General features: G+C 34.5%; 1 protein-coding gene across 5 annotated transcripts in view; it reads right to left on the reverse strand.

Annotated features, from left to right (window-relative positions):
• The window catches only part of Ih (hyperpolarization activated cyclic nucleotide gated potassium channel Ih), a 216,410-nt gene that overhangs the window by 104,623 nt on the left and 93,003 nt on the right, over positions 1-18,784 (reverse strand). For all 5 annotated transcript variants that reach the window (XM_076623894.1, XM_076623893.1, XM_076623892.1 and 2 more), the window contains exon 2: positions 844-1,250. In XM_076623894.1, the coding sequence (XP_076480009.1) occupies positions 844-1,250 (407 nt within the window). The remainder of the gene's footprint in view (positions 1-843; positions 1,251-18,784) is intronic.

The following is an 18,784-nucleotide window of genomic DNA, read 5'->3' on the forward strand; positions in this document are numbered from 1 at the left end:
ATCAACGATAGGTTTTCCAATTGTGGAAAGATTTTAATTAAAACTGAATGGAAAATACGATATGCGAAATAATATCAGGGTATTTCTAAACTGTTCATTTAATGTAACAAGAACTGATTTCTCGTATAGTTGATATCTCAGTATTAAACTCGAAAATAGGACGTAAGAAAAAAAGAAAATACGAGAAAAAAGGACAAAGATAAAAATAAGATAAAAATAAGTTATAATCCAAATTGTGTGATAATCAAAGTGACCAAAATTAATTCGGCAACATCAAGGAATTGAATTTTATTTCGCTCTAAATCCTCTTTAGATTATAATCCCTCAACCAAATATATCGACTTGCTCATATATTTACAATTTCTTAAATATCTGCAATCTCAGAATTTAAAACATTATCGAAAAATTCAGGCACTCTCCGTTTATGTAAAGATTAAACAACATTTGCACAGCGTATACATTTTCTATACCTAATATTTATACAGCTGAAATAAATCACCACGCGGTTTCAAATCTTCGATAAACAAACACGAGAAGAGCTTTGAGAACGTTGCATGAAAAATTTTTAATATACAGTGGGGAAAAATAACATATGAATTTATTTCATTCTTCGTTAAAATCATCAAAGTAGAAAAAAGCCTTCGATTTATTCTACCGATTCAAGATTATACTTACGCGATGCACCATGATAACTAAAGAACATATCTAATGGAAGCCATAAAAAAATATTGGATATAATGCAATTCTTCATGAAGTAATATAAAAGTTGTACGAAATCGGAAAGACAATGAAACGATGATTCGTTAAAAAGAATATCGATAATAAAAAGTAAAAATGACTTACCTTGGTCGGCTACGAAATCCGTGATGAGCAATGTCTCGTCGTCTAGAGCAGTGACGAGGCTGTCCGTGCAAGTGTTCGTGTTCTCGATGCTGATCTTGATGCTGTCATCTTTGTTAAGCCGTGGATGATTGTTCGCGGCGGGGTTATTACCGGCGTGGCAGTTATTGTTGTTGTTGTTATTATTATTATGGTTGTTGTTGTTATTGTTATTGTTGCCCCCCTGCTGCTGGCCGAGGTGGTGATGGGGTGAACGAACGGATTCTGTGCTGCTGGTGTGCAAACTAACCCCCGTAGTCGCTCTTCCGTTCACCAGCCGTAGACTCGGTGCCCGTCGACCTCCACCTCCTCCTCCACCCCCACCAGCGCTGGTCACAGAACGGCCGCCACCGCCGCCACTCTCGCCCTCCCTGAAAAATAACGTTTAATTCCTCGTTCAACATTGTTCTGATACTCTCAACTTCTTATTTTTACTATACTATATTTTAATGGCATCAAGTAGATGAAAAAAGTTTATACGTATACTTAGACTGACGCTCGAAAATGCTTTATTAAAAAATTATAAACGTTCGGAGATTTACTGGTAAAACTATTCTTACGTATTTATGGGAACACGCATAACAATTGGTTTATGAGAAAATAGAAAGAGAAATAGAAGAAAGTATAGAATATATTCATATGACGCTTTGTTTCTGAAAAGATCGAATTTGGAAAATTATCAAAGATGTACTTGGATTCTAATTTTCGATTGGACAGGAGTAAATATCGATAGGAGCTTATGCTACGTGCGAAAATAGGTCGAAAATGAAGAATAGAATGTTCTCATAAAGCGTTTTGTGTCCGAGAAAAATTCGAAACTTGATCGTATGTACCAGGCCAGTTCTAAAGTAAACACGCTCGGACCATATTTTCTTGAGAATGAATCTTCAAAGAGAAAAATCTCATTCTATCTTTGTTTTTATTTCGTATCTCTGCCGAGCTTAACGCACGACGAATATATCTATGGATGTGATCGGAATTGGCATTCGAAACTAAAAATATATAAATAAGAAAATTGAAAAATATACATATGAGAAGTAAAGCTATTACAATGTAGGTTTTTATATTTAGAATTTTGACGAATGATTAAAACTGCAAAATATATAAAAATATAAACATATGTCAAGGTAAACGTACAAATGTATACAAATGTACAAGAAAAGCAACAATATAAAAGTACGATGCAATAGACCAGAGGAAGTAGTTTTATAAATCAGGAGGAATATTTAGTCTGAAGAAATATTAAAAAATCGAGCGAAGTACGAAGAGTATTAAATTATAATGCAATAGAAGAAATTATTTTACGAATCAGAAGGAATATTTAGTACGAAGAAATGTATTGAAAAATTCAAAATAGACAATACAAACCTTGTATTAAATAAATTGAAAATGCTTGTCGTATGAGTGAATAACGTAAAATTTATGAAAACTACACTGCACGTAAACGAAGATAAAGCGTATAAGACACGACGAACTGTATTGCACGAGAAGAAAAACAAGACTGAGAGTCCTTCAGTTATTGTTTTGGTATGGAACCCCAGGGTTGTATACAGGTGTGGTTTCAATATTTACATGCCTGCTTTCATAATTTGGGATTGGTTCGGAGAGTGTATTGAAGGTTTTCCTTAGCAAGTATACGAAATACCCTAAGGGCAGGTAGTTAGAAAGGTGAAAACAGATAACGCACGTTTATCATCAGGAAGTGTTCAAAATATTTCAAATATTGATTTTTACGATCTGCGTTCTTTTTCACTTACGAAAAGGTTCAATTATTTCGTATGCGCTACACTTTAATAATAAAATTGTGGGTGTGGTTTATGTTAGTCATTAAGTAAAACTTAGAAGTTTGTAATGAAAATTTGCAATATTTTTATCCTTTTAAAGAAAATGCATAACTTGCGAGTCTCTAATATAATAAATTAGTATAACAGAAAGACATTGAAAATTTAGTATATGAATTAAATTTCTTGCATTGAAAGAATATTTATAAATTCAAATATTCGCACACCATGCATCTTCTCCATAAAAAAGCTTGTTATCTTTTATGGCGGCTCTTTTCTTTCACAAAAACACCATCAACGAGATATAAAAAATCTTATTTTCTTGTCCTCACAACTTCACTATTATCAAAGTTACAATAAGAGTCACTAGCATAAAAAAAAAAATACTAAAAGCAAGAAAAGAAAGAATAAAACAAATGAATACTTATGGTAGAAACACATAATAAATAATGCTTTTTTCACTCTTTATAACAAGACATATTTAAAATTTACTACGCTATCGAGCAATCGCGTCCATATTAGCAAATGTGTCTTTATATTTGATTTTGACAGCAAATTCAATTTATCGGGATTCGATTGTGTGACAAAGCTCCCGTAACGAGACTGAGAATCTCGTAAAAAATTTAGTCGGTTTGATTTCTAACGCTCTTATACGTTCATCGCGCCAAAAATCAGACAATAATCTCTAAGAATTACCCTAACAAAACTAATTACCAAAATCTTGAAATCTCAAACCAAACACACAACACAGCTTCTTATTATTAATCCCATTAATCTTCAAAGAAATGATTTTCACAACGAACAAGATCGCAAAATTATATCCTAATACACGAATCGCAGTGACTCTCTGAAATCTCAGCACGCTTTCTCTTTCCAAACGATCAACAAATTCGTCGATGAAGGAGCAACGCAAGCATCTCAATTGTGATCGATACACACGTATCTCACGTGTTTGACTTGCACGTTAAGGAAGTGGTATACCCTTGGAAACCATCTACATACAGCGTAGCGGTTCGTCTGCAAAACCGTCCTCGACCATCGTTCCACTTTTTAATCTTTCCATCTCTCGAAATCGTCCTTGCCATTCTGGACGCTCGGTTATCGCTGCGTATTATCGCCCTCCACAGATTCCCCACTGATTCTTGTCTCCCTTTCTATACATCTATTCAGCCGATCGACGATCTTTTCTCAATTGTTTGCTTATGGTCGTTGACACGATTAATAGATAAACTTGTTTGTTATTTATGTTATTAATGTTCGATAGACAAGTATTTAGTAGTTTTTATGATTCAGTGAAAGGAAAGTGGTTGTTGTTCTTTGTATCTTTGAATGTAAGTGATTTAGATTTAGAGGAATTGGAATATTTTGGAGAACTATCGATAGTATGTACAAATAATGGTCTTTGCATTTGTGTATTAACATCACTTGGTAATTCTTAAGGAAGATAAATCTAGAAAGAAGAGACGACTAAATTACTCTGTTCTTATAGATCGAAACGTTCTCCCAATGAACTTTTACGACTTTTTTAGAGCCGTTTCAAGCGTCTAGGACATGGTTCTCCTAAGGTAATCGTCAGAGACCACGAAAAGTATCCATCAGATGAAAGCAGATCAGAGGCGGAAGATCAAACGACAAGGAACGCGGGCATAATGACCTTAGGTCGTGTTTAGGTAACTCGTGTTTTGTTTTTATCGCCGAATCGTTTGCGATGAGGAAGAAGCCAGATCTTGGAACTTTTGAGTCGCTTACGAGCTTTGTGAATGAAACGTCGCAGTTGCGAGTAAATGGCTCTTTACGAACGTTTTTCTTCCATCTTTCCGGATTCCACTCCTCAAGCATCGATCTCGTTTTCTTGGTCTACGACGTCGTTCGACGTCTCATTAGCAGGATAATTAGTTTCCTCTTTTGACAAATTTTTATCTCTGTTGAGATGCGATTACATCTTTAGACACAACGATAGGCAATATTCTGAGGAGACAAGAAGTTCTGGAGGGAATGGTAAAGAAAATTTGACTTATGACACATAAGAATTATTTATTTTATTATGTAAATAGATCGCGGTTTTTTTAAGCATTTGTGGAAAATTTGCACGTAATACGACGAAATATGTATGCTTCCTTTAATATTTTTCTATGATACTTAATAGGTAATGCAATTGTCTACCCTTTTGTCTTTTACCGGGATTTTACTTTTTTAAATATATTCTCGCAGATAAATTTGCATAAAAATCTGTAAGTCTAATTAGAAAATATTATTGTAGGAATTATCAAAAAATATGGACAACGGGGCACCACCAGGGGGATGTAAACCTGGAATCTGTAGCTGGACTACTACACTAAGGCAATGGCAGTACGGATATTCACAAACTTATTCTTCTTCTTAACCACTTCGATGACAGGTGACCTTCGTTTCGTTGTTCGGGGTTAGTATCAATGTTGCTGTGTTACAAGTATTACGAATATGAGGAGGAAGAGAGTTTTTTTTCCTCTTTTTTTTTTTTCTATGTTGTTTTCTTAGGTTGCTTTTTTTTTTATTTTTCACATTCTTTCTATGTTGTTTTCATAGGTAGTCTTTTTTTATTTTTATTTTTTTTATTTCTTTCTATTTTATTTTTATTTTTCACATCTCGGGAGAGTAATGTCCTAGAGAGACCTAAAAACATAGAGAAGAGAAGCTGCGTCGTCCAAGTACGGATTTTCACACACATCACATTTCACTTCTGATCCTAAACACACTTAAATCAAAATCCAGGAGGGCACGTACGGATTCGAACCGCCAACCTATGTGTTTGTAGTCAGCTACAGTAACCACATAGCCACCGTCGTCCTGTACAAAGTGTAGTTCCATAATTCCTATTTGAGGCTAAACATTCTGATCTCCCACTATTAGATATATGTTATTCATTATTCCCCCTCCACCGCACCCTCCCTCTCAACCCACCGCTCCCCAAAGTTACACAGCACCCAAAAAGCAGACTACCGAAGCGTCCTGTTTTGCGACCAAGTTTACAGGACAGAAAAAAATAAAAAAATATTCATAAAAAAGCTCCGCTGTCCAGCGGCTTAAACCCAAAAATTGTATTATACACGAAAAATGTAAAGCGCCGACACATAATACAGCATGGCTACGTCGTACCGCCGCGTATCGGTACCTTTGCCTAACATATCATTGCAAAAATTCACCGTTTATTGTGAATATGTATCTAAAACTGTATCTTGGGCTAAATAAACAAATAAAAAAAAATATATTATTCATTATAAAATATATATGAAACTTTACTTCCTTTGTGTTATAGTAAAAACCGTGTATATACTATTTTATAATAAAATAAATAATTCTTATCGTTTATAATGACAAGGAACGCGGGCATAATGACCTTAGGTCGCTGCTATCGACAGCTCGTTTCGCAAGAAATGATTTCTTCCGCGGCTATTCTGTGGTCTGATCGCAATTCAGATAAGTATCTGGCACGAGCGACGCTCTTCTTATATATCTTCTGTTTCCAATTTTTGCATCCTTTCTTATGTAACGTCTACGAACAGGCGTCATCTAAATTTCTGTTTCTATAGTAAACGATTGAAGAATTAGAATTGCTATGTTGCATATTTCGCGTAAGTAATTAATTAATCGATGACGAGCTAATAATACTTTTCAACTGGAATGGAAAAATGAGAATCAAGCTTGATTGCATTTAAATATATACTTCGACCGTTGAAATTATTATAATCGAATCTCCAATTTCTATGCACATATTTTAATCTTCAACCTGAATTTCAATAAATTGCCCATTAGCTATTGATAGAAGATCGGAAAATATTTCGTAGGAAGATTTATTTAACACTAATCTTACCAGGTCCGATCAAATGATTATTTCCAAAATTTTATTTAAAATTGTACGTTCATTATTATTTCTTTTGTTCATCTAACTTTATGTAAATTCTTATATTAACAAAAATTGAGGAACTGATTAATCAGATAATATAAGAATTTACATAATGTTAGATTGAGGTTAGGTTAAGTTAGCCTGGTAAGGTTAGCATTAATTTAAGAACACCATATAATGTTGTCTCAATACCAGAAGAATAAAAAAAACCTTTTTACAGATACATATACGTCTTTCAAGTTAATATTCGCGATTAATGGATATATGTATACAATAAATATACCTAAATACAGTATGAATATTTTAATACTAAATATTTTACCTTACAGATATCTTAATATACTGATTTCTTAATTAAATCTTAGTATCTTAATTAAACGTTTAATATTTTGAAATTGACTATTTTATAATTTATAACTATTGAAATACTTTAAAAACTACATATTTTATAATACTAATAAAAATTGCATAATTTAAGGCTATAGTGTGTCTAATGTTATTTATCGATGTCGATCAACTGTTCATTCGTAAACGAACTCGCGATTATACCAAATCACGAATACAACTCTCACTCAGCATATAGCGATCGTCAATTTGCTATAACAACGCATAACCAACAAATTCCATTAAGCGACAATTTACACGATCGAAGAATCCCTTTTCCGGAGTAACGTTATTATTGTTATTACTATTACCATCGTGGCGTACAACAAATTGTCCATTTACCCGAGAATATTGTTTAAGCGGTTTAATAAAGCAGTCTGTACACAGCGGGCAGCGAATAATCGTGGTTAATCTTCGAAGAGTACACACGATAATGCCGTTCAATTCTCTGAGGTCAGTTTCAAGTACGCCAATGAATATTTATTAGCACTAAATCAAGGGACTCAGCCTCTCGAGCTCTCGAGAATACAAATTGCCATACGCGTTCACCTCTTGCAAATGCAACCATCAACGTCTTATGGCAGTTATGGCGAATGCATAGGAGGGGACGCCACGAAATTATTACTTGAAATCTTGTGCATTTCTCGTCTACAGTCAGTTATAAAAATCTACATACATCCCTTGAATATAAAATATTATTGTAAAAACAGCTGGACGAATTTTCTTTGACACGTTAAAACACACATTATTAAAATGTAGAGTAATTAATTCGCCTTTACCATTACTAAGAGAAAAAAGAAGAAAAAATATAAAATACAGTGTTACAAAAATTACATACAGCTGTTATGTCTATATGAAATCAGAAAAATAAGCTTGATACTATATTAGCATCTGGCAGGATTATGTCGAATTTGCGCAAAATTTATATCAGTCCCTGTTTGTGTCGGAGGATTATGTGTTGTATAATTTTATAGTAAAATATAAATACACGTTATGTATATATTAATACATAGATAGCCATAAAAGAGTCATATTGTCAAAATTTATCACACATTATTTAGTTTCGCCTTTGTTAAGGAAAAAGGAGTAAGAAAAATATAAAACGAAATGATACAAAAATTAGATACATTTGTTGCATCTATATGAAATCATAAAAATAGCGTTGAAAAAATTATAAGTTTTGTAATTTCTAACGTAATTGTATTGCAAGATTTTTTGCAAGTTAGACGTTCTAACTCTTTTCTACCTCTTTTTTAAATATATCAATAATAATTGTCTCCATATGCAGATATAAATAATTTTGTGACAAAGTGCATTTTTAGCTTTTTGGTATAACACGTACACAAAATTCAATGGGTGTATCTAAACTGTTGTGACTGAGTGTATATTCTTTTGTATGTATATGACTTGCGCAAGATCCATTTCGAGCACGTCCAGCTAATTTATCGAGGATTTTTACGGCGTGAACGAGGAAGAAGGAAACCTTGACTGATATTGCTTCGAATCTCGTTTGGCAGAGAGAGAGAGAGAGAAAGAGAGAGAAAGAAAGAGAGAGAGAGAAGAAACTGAGTTCGCATCCCGTTTTAAGAATTTTTTAGCCTACTAACCGAGGAAGACGAGTTACAGTCATCGTCAAAAGTCTTCGACAATATAATCTTGTACAATATAAGAATGTCATTTATACCGAAAAAAATATGGGCGAGTGATTTTAAAATAAAATTTACACAGAGGGGTACAGCTTCCTTTTTCCACGTGTTTTTGACAAATTCGAATCTAGTCGGTCAATATTCGAAGCTGCTTGTGAGCTGTATTTCAGCTCATCGCTGATAATCATATCAGTCAACTGTTTCCCTTTTGTTATTTTAAAAATCGCGTATACCGAGCTACTCGTGTGAGGCTTCGCGACGCAACAATTTCTATGTACAATGATAAAATAGGAACTCTGAGAAATACCACCTACACCGCATTATACCTCTGTCACACAAATCCTCTTTGCTTTTCAAGCAGCAGTTCCGCGACAATCGAATTTAACCTGCATTGTTTGCTGGAAAAAAAGAAGATGACATCTCGGCGCGAGCGCGCTGTTGCACAATGTCGCGCGCGCCATTTAACAAGACTCGCTAGCCGCCCGATGAACCGGACTTAATTTCACTTTCATTGAATGCGAGGAAACCTCGCGTCGCGGATAAATTCGCAAATTAATTCTATTGGCTCCGCGCGTCGCGAGATGAATATGGCCTCGCGCATTTATTGAACCGCGCGCCGCGCAGATGATCGTTCCGTCGCCGCGAGCATTCCGCGGAAAAGCCGCGTTTCCATCGCGATCCACCTCTCGACATTACAGTTACTCGCATTAACATTCGGACACAACACCATCTATTTAATTAAATCGCTTTTAAAGAAAGATAAGCGTTTTTCTATATTTCATTCAAAGTGATACTGCGTTATTCGTTAACAATTGGCTTTGAAGTGTAACAAAAAGATACTTATAGTTGACAGAGAGGTACAGAGACTATGTCATTTCTTGTCCGAACTACTCTAAGAAAGTTATACAAGAGGGTTGTTTTAATTATTGAACAAGTTGTTTGCAATCCACTATACACGATTATTAATAAATACAATGTAATCACATGGACATAAAAAATTCGTAGAGGTCAGAAACTTTGCAAATGTGTGGTCAAACGTAGAAACAAAGAAGAAACTGGAGCAAAGCATTTTTCTTCAAGCAGTTATAAGTTTTTTAAACTCGAAATCGAACTAAAAAATTACCATCAACGACAATTCTCGTTCACATAATCAAACGAAATTTTGATTATAAAATATTTACACAAGCCTCTGTAAAAGCTTGCGAAATCCACTAACTTCCTTAAACACCTACAATTTCGCAAATACGTTTCTTTCGCAAAATAAACTTGCAAAATATAATAATCCCAAACAAGCGTGTTGTTCAATGATTCTCTCATGACACCTGCCATGCACAATCCGCCAAACAATATCTCGTCACAGATGCTTCGCCATATCAACCCCCGTCACTATAGCATCATGATCGACGAGGAAAACAAACGAAACGCAGTGGTCCCTACTGAAACGAGAAATCTGTCCAACGCAACCCAACGACCTAGTTTCCATGGTCGAACAGAGATTCGTGTTACACGACCAACCCGTTCACGAGTCATTGTAATCACTCTTATTTGATTCAAGCCAGCCAAGCGACCCTGCCTAATCGAACGCTAATTATCCTACCCCCAATTAACAAGAACGTCGATACGGGGCCACGAACAATAAGCGTTGGCCAGGAAAAATATCAACGAGTGGATGTCTCACCTTGCTCAGTTGCTCTTGATAAAAAAAAGAGGAAAAGTTATACATATACGTGTATAATAATTTGGACTACAGAGAAACGCGGACGAGAGTCAACCTTAAACCTGCCGCGACCTTCGAATTTTTATACTTTGATTTTATCGCCGGTTTAACCAACGAAAGAATTTTTCATATTTCAAGAAGCACTTATTACTGGGCTGCGGATTTTTATGCAAACTCGTATTCTCTCTAAAAACGAGATCTTAAAAGAAATTCTATTCGACGCTTTCTCGACTTAGTCTCGCACGTAGAATAGCCTCATATTAATTATTTACTCTTGTCTAGTTGCGAATTAGGCAAATTTACTTGGGTATACATGACAAGTTTTCAAACTCGATTTTCTCGAAAATAAGTCCTCCAATGCAATTTTGTTATTCTTGATTTTCCCCCTATTTTTATCTTATTTTTTCAACCAGAAAATCAGCCTGCTATCACTTGCACCATGAATTTAGGATTTTTACTAGGAACTTAGGATAGAACTTAGGATCACGGTGCGTAGATGGGTCAGAGGACGTGTGTCAACAGGAGATTGAAAGGGATTACCTGAGGGTGAGCAGATGAGAAACACGAGTAGGAGACGATTAAAGGGGTTGTGGTCTTTTTATGAGTGAATTATGGCTGGTAAGCGTGGGTATTAAGTGGGAGCTGTAGTTGGTGGAAGGAGTGCGGGTACTTTAAGTGCTTGCGTTGGGAGTTTTTCGGAGGTGTTTGATGTTTAACCCTTGACGACGGCCGAGATGCAGCGAAAAGACTGAATTGGAAAGCTGGTTAGAACACGGGTGACTGATAAGAACTGTGTCATTTTAAGCTTCTCTGCATATGTTGATATGACTGTGTAATTGAAGCGATTATTTAATTAAGATATCAATGTAAAATGCAAAATAGAATTTTCATGCTGATACTTTCTAAAACTTGTTATATGAAACACAAAATACAAATTAAACGAAAATATTGTAAGATTAAATAATTTCGTCCAAATCGTTATCGATGATCTAACGAGGATTTATTAATTGAGGTTTAATAACGAGTATTAGACGAAGAAAGTTGAAAGTTGAAAGACACGTTAGGAAAAAAGGAAATTGACGCTTTTGAAGTCTTCTATTTTTAGTTGTAATTCTAAAAATAGGATAAATAGCTTTCGTCCCTTAGTTTCAGGAGATTCTAATACTTGACACTTGCTACTGCTTGACATCTAGCTGAACCTGCACAACTTCGCTTTCGTATGCTTTTTCCGCTGAGTGTAGCTACGTGAACAAATCTCGAAAGTATGTGGCATATTTACAGAAGTAATATCTTAAGAATATTCTGCTACGTGCTGACTGGGAACAAAGTAATATTAGTTGCATAATGAGGTTACAAAATGCGTCAGAAACATTTATGAACCGTGTATAGATTCTGAGAAAGAACTAACGATAATTTTTACTTTGCAAATATATTTCTAGCTCGTATGGTAATCTGATAGCAACAGTGTAAAAATTCTAAAGAAGCAATTCCATAATTGAATAAGGAAACGACTTAAATTATTTGACGTATTTGGAACAAATATATATATTTACAAAGACTTTGCTAACACAAGGTGCAAAACGAGTTCGAAGATAAGGAAAGATAGAGCAAAATAGAAATAGCACAGGGGAAAAAGAAATAGTTAAGAAATAGAAGTGGTACGTACACTTCACTAGGGGAAATTATTTCTGTTATTTCAAGTAACAAATCTAATGATAGAATATATATAAATATGAAAAAGTCAAAGTTCATTGAAAGTTTGTACGGTCTAAATATATTATTCAGTCAAACTTAAATCAGACACTCTTCTTTCGATCGTTAGTTTCCCTTGCGCTTCTTCGGAAAACAATATTCCTGTCCTTTGAAGTAGTGCAACGTTAAACTACTTCCCATCCCGAAACTCTCTCACGCCCGATGATTAAATCTTCCATTTGCGTATAGAAATGTTCGTATAAATGAATTCAGAAATAGCAAAAGAAATCACGTTCAGGTCGTAAACTCAATCCATCTTCGTTCGATCATCTCTGATAACGGTGATAACAACAAAAAACAAGGGAAAACGGCGAAAAAGAGGGACCGAAAAAAAGAGGAAGAATGAAAAGGACAAGCAAAGAGGAAAGTAGCTCGACCCTGAGAGAAAAGAACGATTGTCACACTTAAACGCGAGGGATGTTCAGCGGAATTCGCGTGGCTGGCGTGCATGAGCGGGCACATTCAGCCGTGCGCCTCCCTCTTTTTCAACCCTTTTCCAACCCTTCGACCAACCTCGAGTGGCTCGACACTGTGTGTTTGTATCATCGTCCGGAACGGGATATGTTCGCATGCATATAGCAACCTCCGGCTCGGCACTAGACTCTATTTTAAGAAACTTCCCTGCTGGCTGATGCGGTCGACCGAGGAGAACAACACATGTATCCCGGTGTCGAGTGTGTCGCCTCTCGAAAAACGACTAGCACAAGCTACCTAGGCAACGTGGAGGGGGGAGACAGGGACAGAGAGAGGATAGGTGGGGTTGTAAAAGGTGTCAAGGTTCACTTTCGATTGCTACGTTTCCAATTTGTCCGAAGAGAGAGGCGTAAAGAGAGAAAGAGAGAAGTTGGCTTACGAGATGTTCCAGCTGACGTTCCAGCACGCGTCTGAGATTGAAAACTCGAGATAAGAAGGAAAGGGAGATAGGCATTTTGTCGTTCTTGCTTTTCTTGAATTCGTTCACCTTTCTTGTATTTGTACACTATTGTATCTATCGTGTAAAAAACATTCAAAAAATCGGTATTACTACCAATATTTAAAGTTCTTGGCGGTGTCGTACGTAAGAAAGCATACTTTTTTGTGCCATTATAAATGGACTTTTGTATGTGTCAATCTCACTGTAGTTTCAATATGTTGTCGATACAATGTTGAAAATCTTAAAAATTGGCAATAATATCGACCCTCCTTTACAGTGGCTAGAAAAAGTATCGGTCAATTTCTTTTCTAATAAAATGCTCTTTTCATCAGGTATCAAATTCCATTTTTACAATATCAATCTTTTGCGGAAGAATTTTTATATTCTAATAATTCAATAGTTTTGGAACATGTTGTCGGTGGTCAGAATCATCCGAATAACCTTTCCCTTACATAGAATCCGCGGACGGTCTTAATTTCCAAGATATTCGCAATAAAATATCGATAATTATAGTGAATTGTGCCTATAGTTGCAGGTCCGTGACAGTGTACGTGCCTAGAGACGGCCAGATGGAATAACCTAACCCAAACTTAACTCTTATCTTTCGTTTATAATATACGCAATGTCCATCGACGTCTGCCGAACGACCGACAGTAATTCAACGTAGTAACCGAAAGATTGACAATCGATGCTCAGCTTACGCCATCAAGTTGCATGCCTTGTAGTCGTAGGCAAACATTGTGTCGCCTAAAAAGAAGCTATATTTCTTTGTCACCTCTCTGTGTTTACAAACTGAAGCACAGCATATAATACACTGTATATAATATAATCATGTCCGTACATAAACAACCGCGCCTCTAGGCAATCGACAAACAATACTAACACGTACGTTGTCACGAACACACAATGATAGGTAGAATTTACTTTGGTGGTAATGACAGTATTTTACGAATATCTCGGGAAGTAAGGACGTCCGCGGATTATGTGTAAGGAAAAAGTTGTTTGGAATCATGATTCCGACAACATATTAAAAAATGTCATTTATTGAAATCATTTTAAAAACTAGTCTTTATAGACGAGTATGTAGCTCAAAAAGTAGTGAATCCTAGAAATGTCTGCGTGTATCAGAATTCAGACAGCCTCCGTCATTCGAAGGTTAAAATACGCCATGTTCATAAAATCAAATATGAAACAAATTGTAGAAATAATAGGAATAAATAGGAAATTACGTTGAAAATGTTACGTAACGCAACTTTTCTTTGCGTAATACGATATATACAACGCAACATATATATGCATGCTCGATTCTAAGCAGGTCGCCTTGATTCAACTTCGATGTGGTTATTGAATCAATTATTATTATCAAGCCAGCTGGCTTCCCTTGTTATCGTACATCTAATCTTGATTTCGCTGCGAGTTAATTAATGCTAAACAATACACCATTACATTGCGATATGATTATGTGATCGATGGAAGTGCGTTTCGTCGTTCTGTACTGTTTACTCAACAACTATTTAACTTTGCTCTCTTGTCAGTCAAACATTTCTATCCAAAGACACGACAACTTTCCATCCTCTTATCTCTTTCACAATCTTTAAATTTTGTTCTATATCTATATTGATACAAAAAAATATAAAATATATTCCAATATATTATTTTTATTTCGATTTATTTTGTAGATTTATCCTTGACATGTAAGGGTAATGTTTATAAATTTGCTCGTCTTGATAAGGATAGTTCAAGTAATATTTCTTTTATCCGACATATATTTTCCACGATTCTCTTATATCTTAAATAAAAATTCATCAATGGAAAACGATTTTGTATCCTGTAACACAGAACATCAATATCGAAAATTTGTAATTGTTTTCAATCTTGACTTTTTCGACAACTGTGGGTACTGAAAAAAACAGGTTCGTAGATTCGTATTTAGCTCATAAAACTCAACAAGTATCGCAAGTTATAAAATTAGATACTATCCTTTGACTGAAACTTCGTTCTAAATAACAAATTTTCTTATCATAACGGACAAAAGATCTTTCCAGAACTATCAACCCACTCCAGATAACATGAACCATGACTAATAAACTCATTTTCCCAAAGATTACAGACATCATACATACTCTTAAACGACCGAAAGAAACAAAAGCAAAAAGTCTATAATCTTCAAACGTCTCAGGATTCTGTAACTCGTGTTTTGTTTTTATCGCCGAATCGTTTGCGACGAGGAAAAAGCCAGATCCTGGAACTTTTGAGTCGCTTACGAGCTTCGTGAATGAAACGTCGCAGTTGCGAGTAAATGGCTCTTTACGAACGTTTTTCTTCCATCTTTCCGGATTCCACTCCTCAAGCATCGATCTCGTTTTCTTGGTCTACGACGTCGTTCGACGTCTCATTAGCAGGATAATTAGTTTCCTCTTTTGACAAATTTTTATCTCTGTTGAAATGCGATTACATCTTTAGACACAACGTTAGGCAATATTCTGAGGAGACAAGAAGTTCTGGAGGGAATGGTAAAGAAAATTTGACTTATGACACATAAGAATTATTTATTTTATTATGTAAATAGATCGCGGTTTTTTTAAGCATTTGTGGAAAATTTGCACGTAATACGACGAAATATGTATGCTTCCTTTAATATTTTTCTATAATACTTAATAGGTAATGCAATTGTCTACCCTTTTGTCTTTTACCGGGATTTTACTTTTTTAAATATATTCTCGCAGATAAATTTGCATAAAAATCTGTAAGTCTAATTAGAAAATATTATTGTAGGAATTATCAAAAAATATGGACAACGGGGCACCACCAGGGGGATGTAAACCTGGAATCTGTAGCTGGACTACTACACTAAGGCAATGGCAGTACGGATATTCACAAACTTATTCTTCTTCACAACCACTTCTTCGATGACAGGTGACCTTCGTTTCGTTGTTCGGGGTTAGTATCAATGTTGCTGTGTTACAAGTATTACGAATATGAGGAGGAAGAGAGTTTTTTTTCCTCTTTTCTTTTTTTTTTTGTATGTTGTTTTCTTAGGTTGCTTTTTTTTATTTTTCACATTCTTTCTATGTTGTTTTCATAGGTAGTCTTTTTTTATTTTTATTTTTTTTATTTCTTTCTATTTTATTTTTATTTTTCACATCTCGGGAGAGTAATGTCCTAGAGAGACCTAAAACATAGAGAAGAGAAGCTGCGTCGTCCAAGTACGGATTCTCACACACATCACATTTCACTTCTGATCCTAAACACACTTAAATCAAAATCCAGGAGGGCACGTACGGATTCGAACCGCCAACCTATGTGTTTGTAGTCAGCTACAGTAACCACATAGCCACCGTCGTCCTGTACAAAGTGTAGTTCCATAATTCCTATTTGAGGCTAAACATTCTGATCTCCCACTATTAGATATATATTATTCATTATAAAATATATATGAAACTTTACTTCCTTTGTTTTATAGTAAAAAACGTGTATATAATATTTTATAATGAAATAAATAATTCTTATCGTTTATAATAACACAAAGGCCAAACTCGTCTATACAATATTATTATTAATGAATAATATATAACATTATTTAGTATAAAATAAAAGGTAAGGTTTTATGTATGCTTGTAAATAGTATTATTAATTTAGAAATAATTCATTACTATTATTAATGTTGCATCATATATTGTCTAGCACTTTAAGTCAGAATAAAATTAAATTACTTTCTTGTAACAATGTTTTCTACATTCGTGTTCAAACGCTGCCTATCAAAATACAGTTTCAACATCCAAGAAATGATAAGGAGTAATGCAAATGCAATTAGACAGTTACAATAGATATAGACCGTCGAATAATTTCAGCTCCATGCCGAGTGCGTTTGGAAATGACTATAAAAAAATTTGCATAAAACCACCAAGATGTAAATATGCATAATGTCCGCAGTTCGAGATTCTGAGAACGGGCGAAAGTTTCACGTTCCATACTCCGCGAGGTAGACGGCTTGTTGGTGACGAAATGATTCCATAAAATAAAAGCCTGCTTGTAGAGCCTATTTTGCATCATGAAACTCGATAAAAAAAGAACTCGATGAGTATCGTTGGACAAACGTCCATATAGTTAAGATGATTGCGAATAAAGCGATCTATGCTTCACATGATCGTGACCGATCGAATGTTTTATGTTTAAATTCGAATGAATTTTGTCGAATTTTGTTGAAATTTTATTAGCAATAAATGCGAGAGACTTGTTAATTGAAAATTATTGAATTAGGAAGGTTATTATTTAGGTTGGACTCTTTTAGAATTATTTTAATAATAATAAAAATTTGGAGGGAAGAAATTGGAGGATGAAATTTCTTTGATTCGCTAGAGGGTGGCTTATAATAGCGAAAAGAATTTCTAACGTATAAATATGTAAAGTTGTTTCACAATGTATCCCTATGTAACGATTTGTCATGCTTGTTATGAAGTGTTTTTCACATGCACAATTACCTATTCCTACGTAAATTACTCGGAATGATTAGTTAAAGAGACGATTATTCAAACAAGATAACCAGTTGACAACGAAATCACATGTCTTGCCAGCATTTATTAAAAATTAAGACAATCTTAACACGATTAATAGAAATAGAATAAAAGAATGATTTTGAACACGACAGTCGATAAGAATAAAGATCTCATTAAAGGCAAAGATATCCTTTCATTCGCTATATAGATGGCAAGTTACGTAAATGAATAAAACGAATGAATTGGCAATTATCATGTAATCATCAGATTTTTTTTGCGTTAGTAAATAAATTATGTTACTTTATAGTGTGTTATATGTAAAAAAAAAAAATTTGTTAGAAGAATAAGAAAGAAATAAAGTTTTACTATTTTTCCTCCGTAATTTGAGAGATGCAGAATGGACAGACTTTTTTGATCCAGAAAAAACTATACTTACTTCTCAAAATAAAATCATTAGAAAAGTGTCCACCAATTTTGAAGGATACTGGATAATATGACTAGTTCTAGAAAAATTGCAAAATATAATAAAATTATCTTCGAATCATCTTTTGAATACTAGACATATCTGGGTTAATTTATTATAGTTTCATGTGTAATAATGAGGCTGATGAGGAACATTTTAGGTTAATAGTTGAATTTCTTTTTAAACCATACCAAAGTGATAGACGACTCATAATAAGACGACATTCATAAGACGACTCTAATCTATTATTAGACTTAAACTTATTGACAGATATACAGCAGAAATACAGAGAATAGAGAAAAATCGGCAACATAAAAAATTCAGCTTAATTACCATTTAACATTTACACCCCATATTTTCGAAATTTACTATTTTTTTCCAATGAAAAAGAGATCCTACCCATTTAAATTCAACTTCATTTTTACATCATTAATGTTCATAACATTTTACATACATTTAAATGACATTAACGTACAAATACTGCATCACCAGCACTAGTAACATAAAATTTCAAAGTAAAATTCAATTGTGCCTCACAAACGCTACAAAACCGCAAATAAAGTTCCTTGCAATAAAAAATACAGGATTTATCACCAGTAACACTCGTAAAAGACATATGCGAAAAATATACTATTGATACAAAATCTACAGCACGTGTTTGTCGAGGTGTTATTTAGAACTGTGTACGTGAGCCGATCGATTATTATCGATGATAACAGGAAGAAACATAAATTGTAATCAAAGAACGAATTCTGCCGTGATACATGACGAAATTCGCGAGCAATCTTATGCAACGATCGTCCATGGTGCTATGAAAAGTTATACGTATTAACGTATTACGTAAAAATTCGATGCAAAAATACCTCGATG

Source organism: Bombus vancouverensis, chromosome 13, assembly GCF_051014615.1.
Source record: "Bombus vancouverensis nearcticus chromosome 13, iyBomVanc1_principal, whole genome shotgun sequence".
NCBI classification, from domain to species: domain Eukaryota; kingdom Metazoa; phylum Arthropoda; class Insecta; order Hymenoptera; family Apidae; genus Bombus; species Bombus vancouverensis.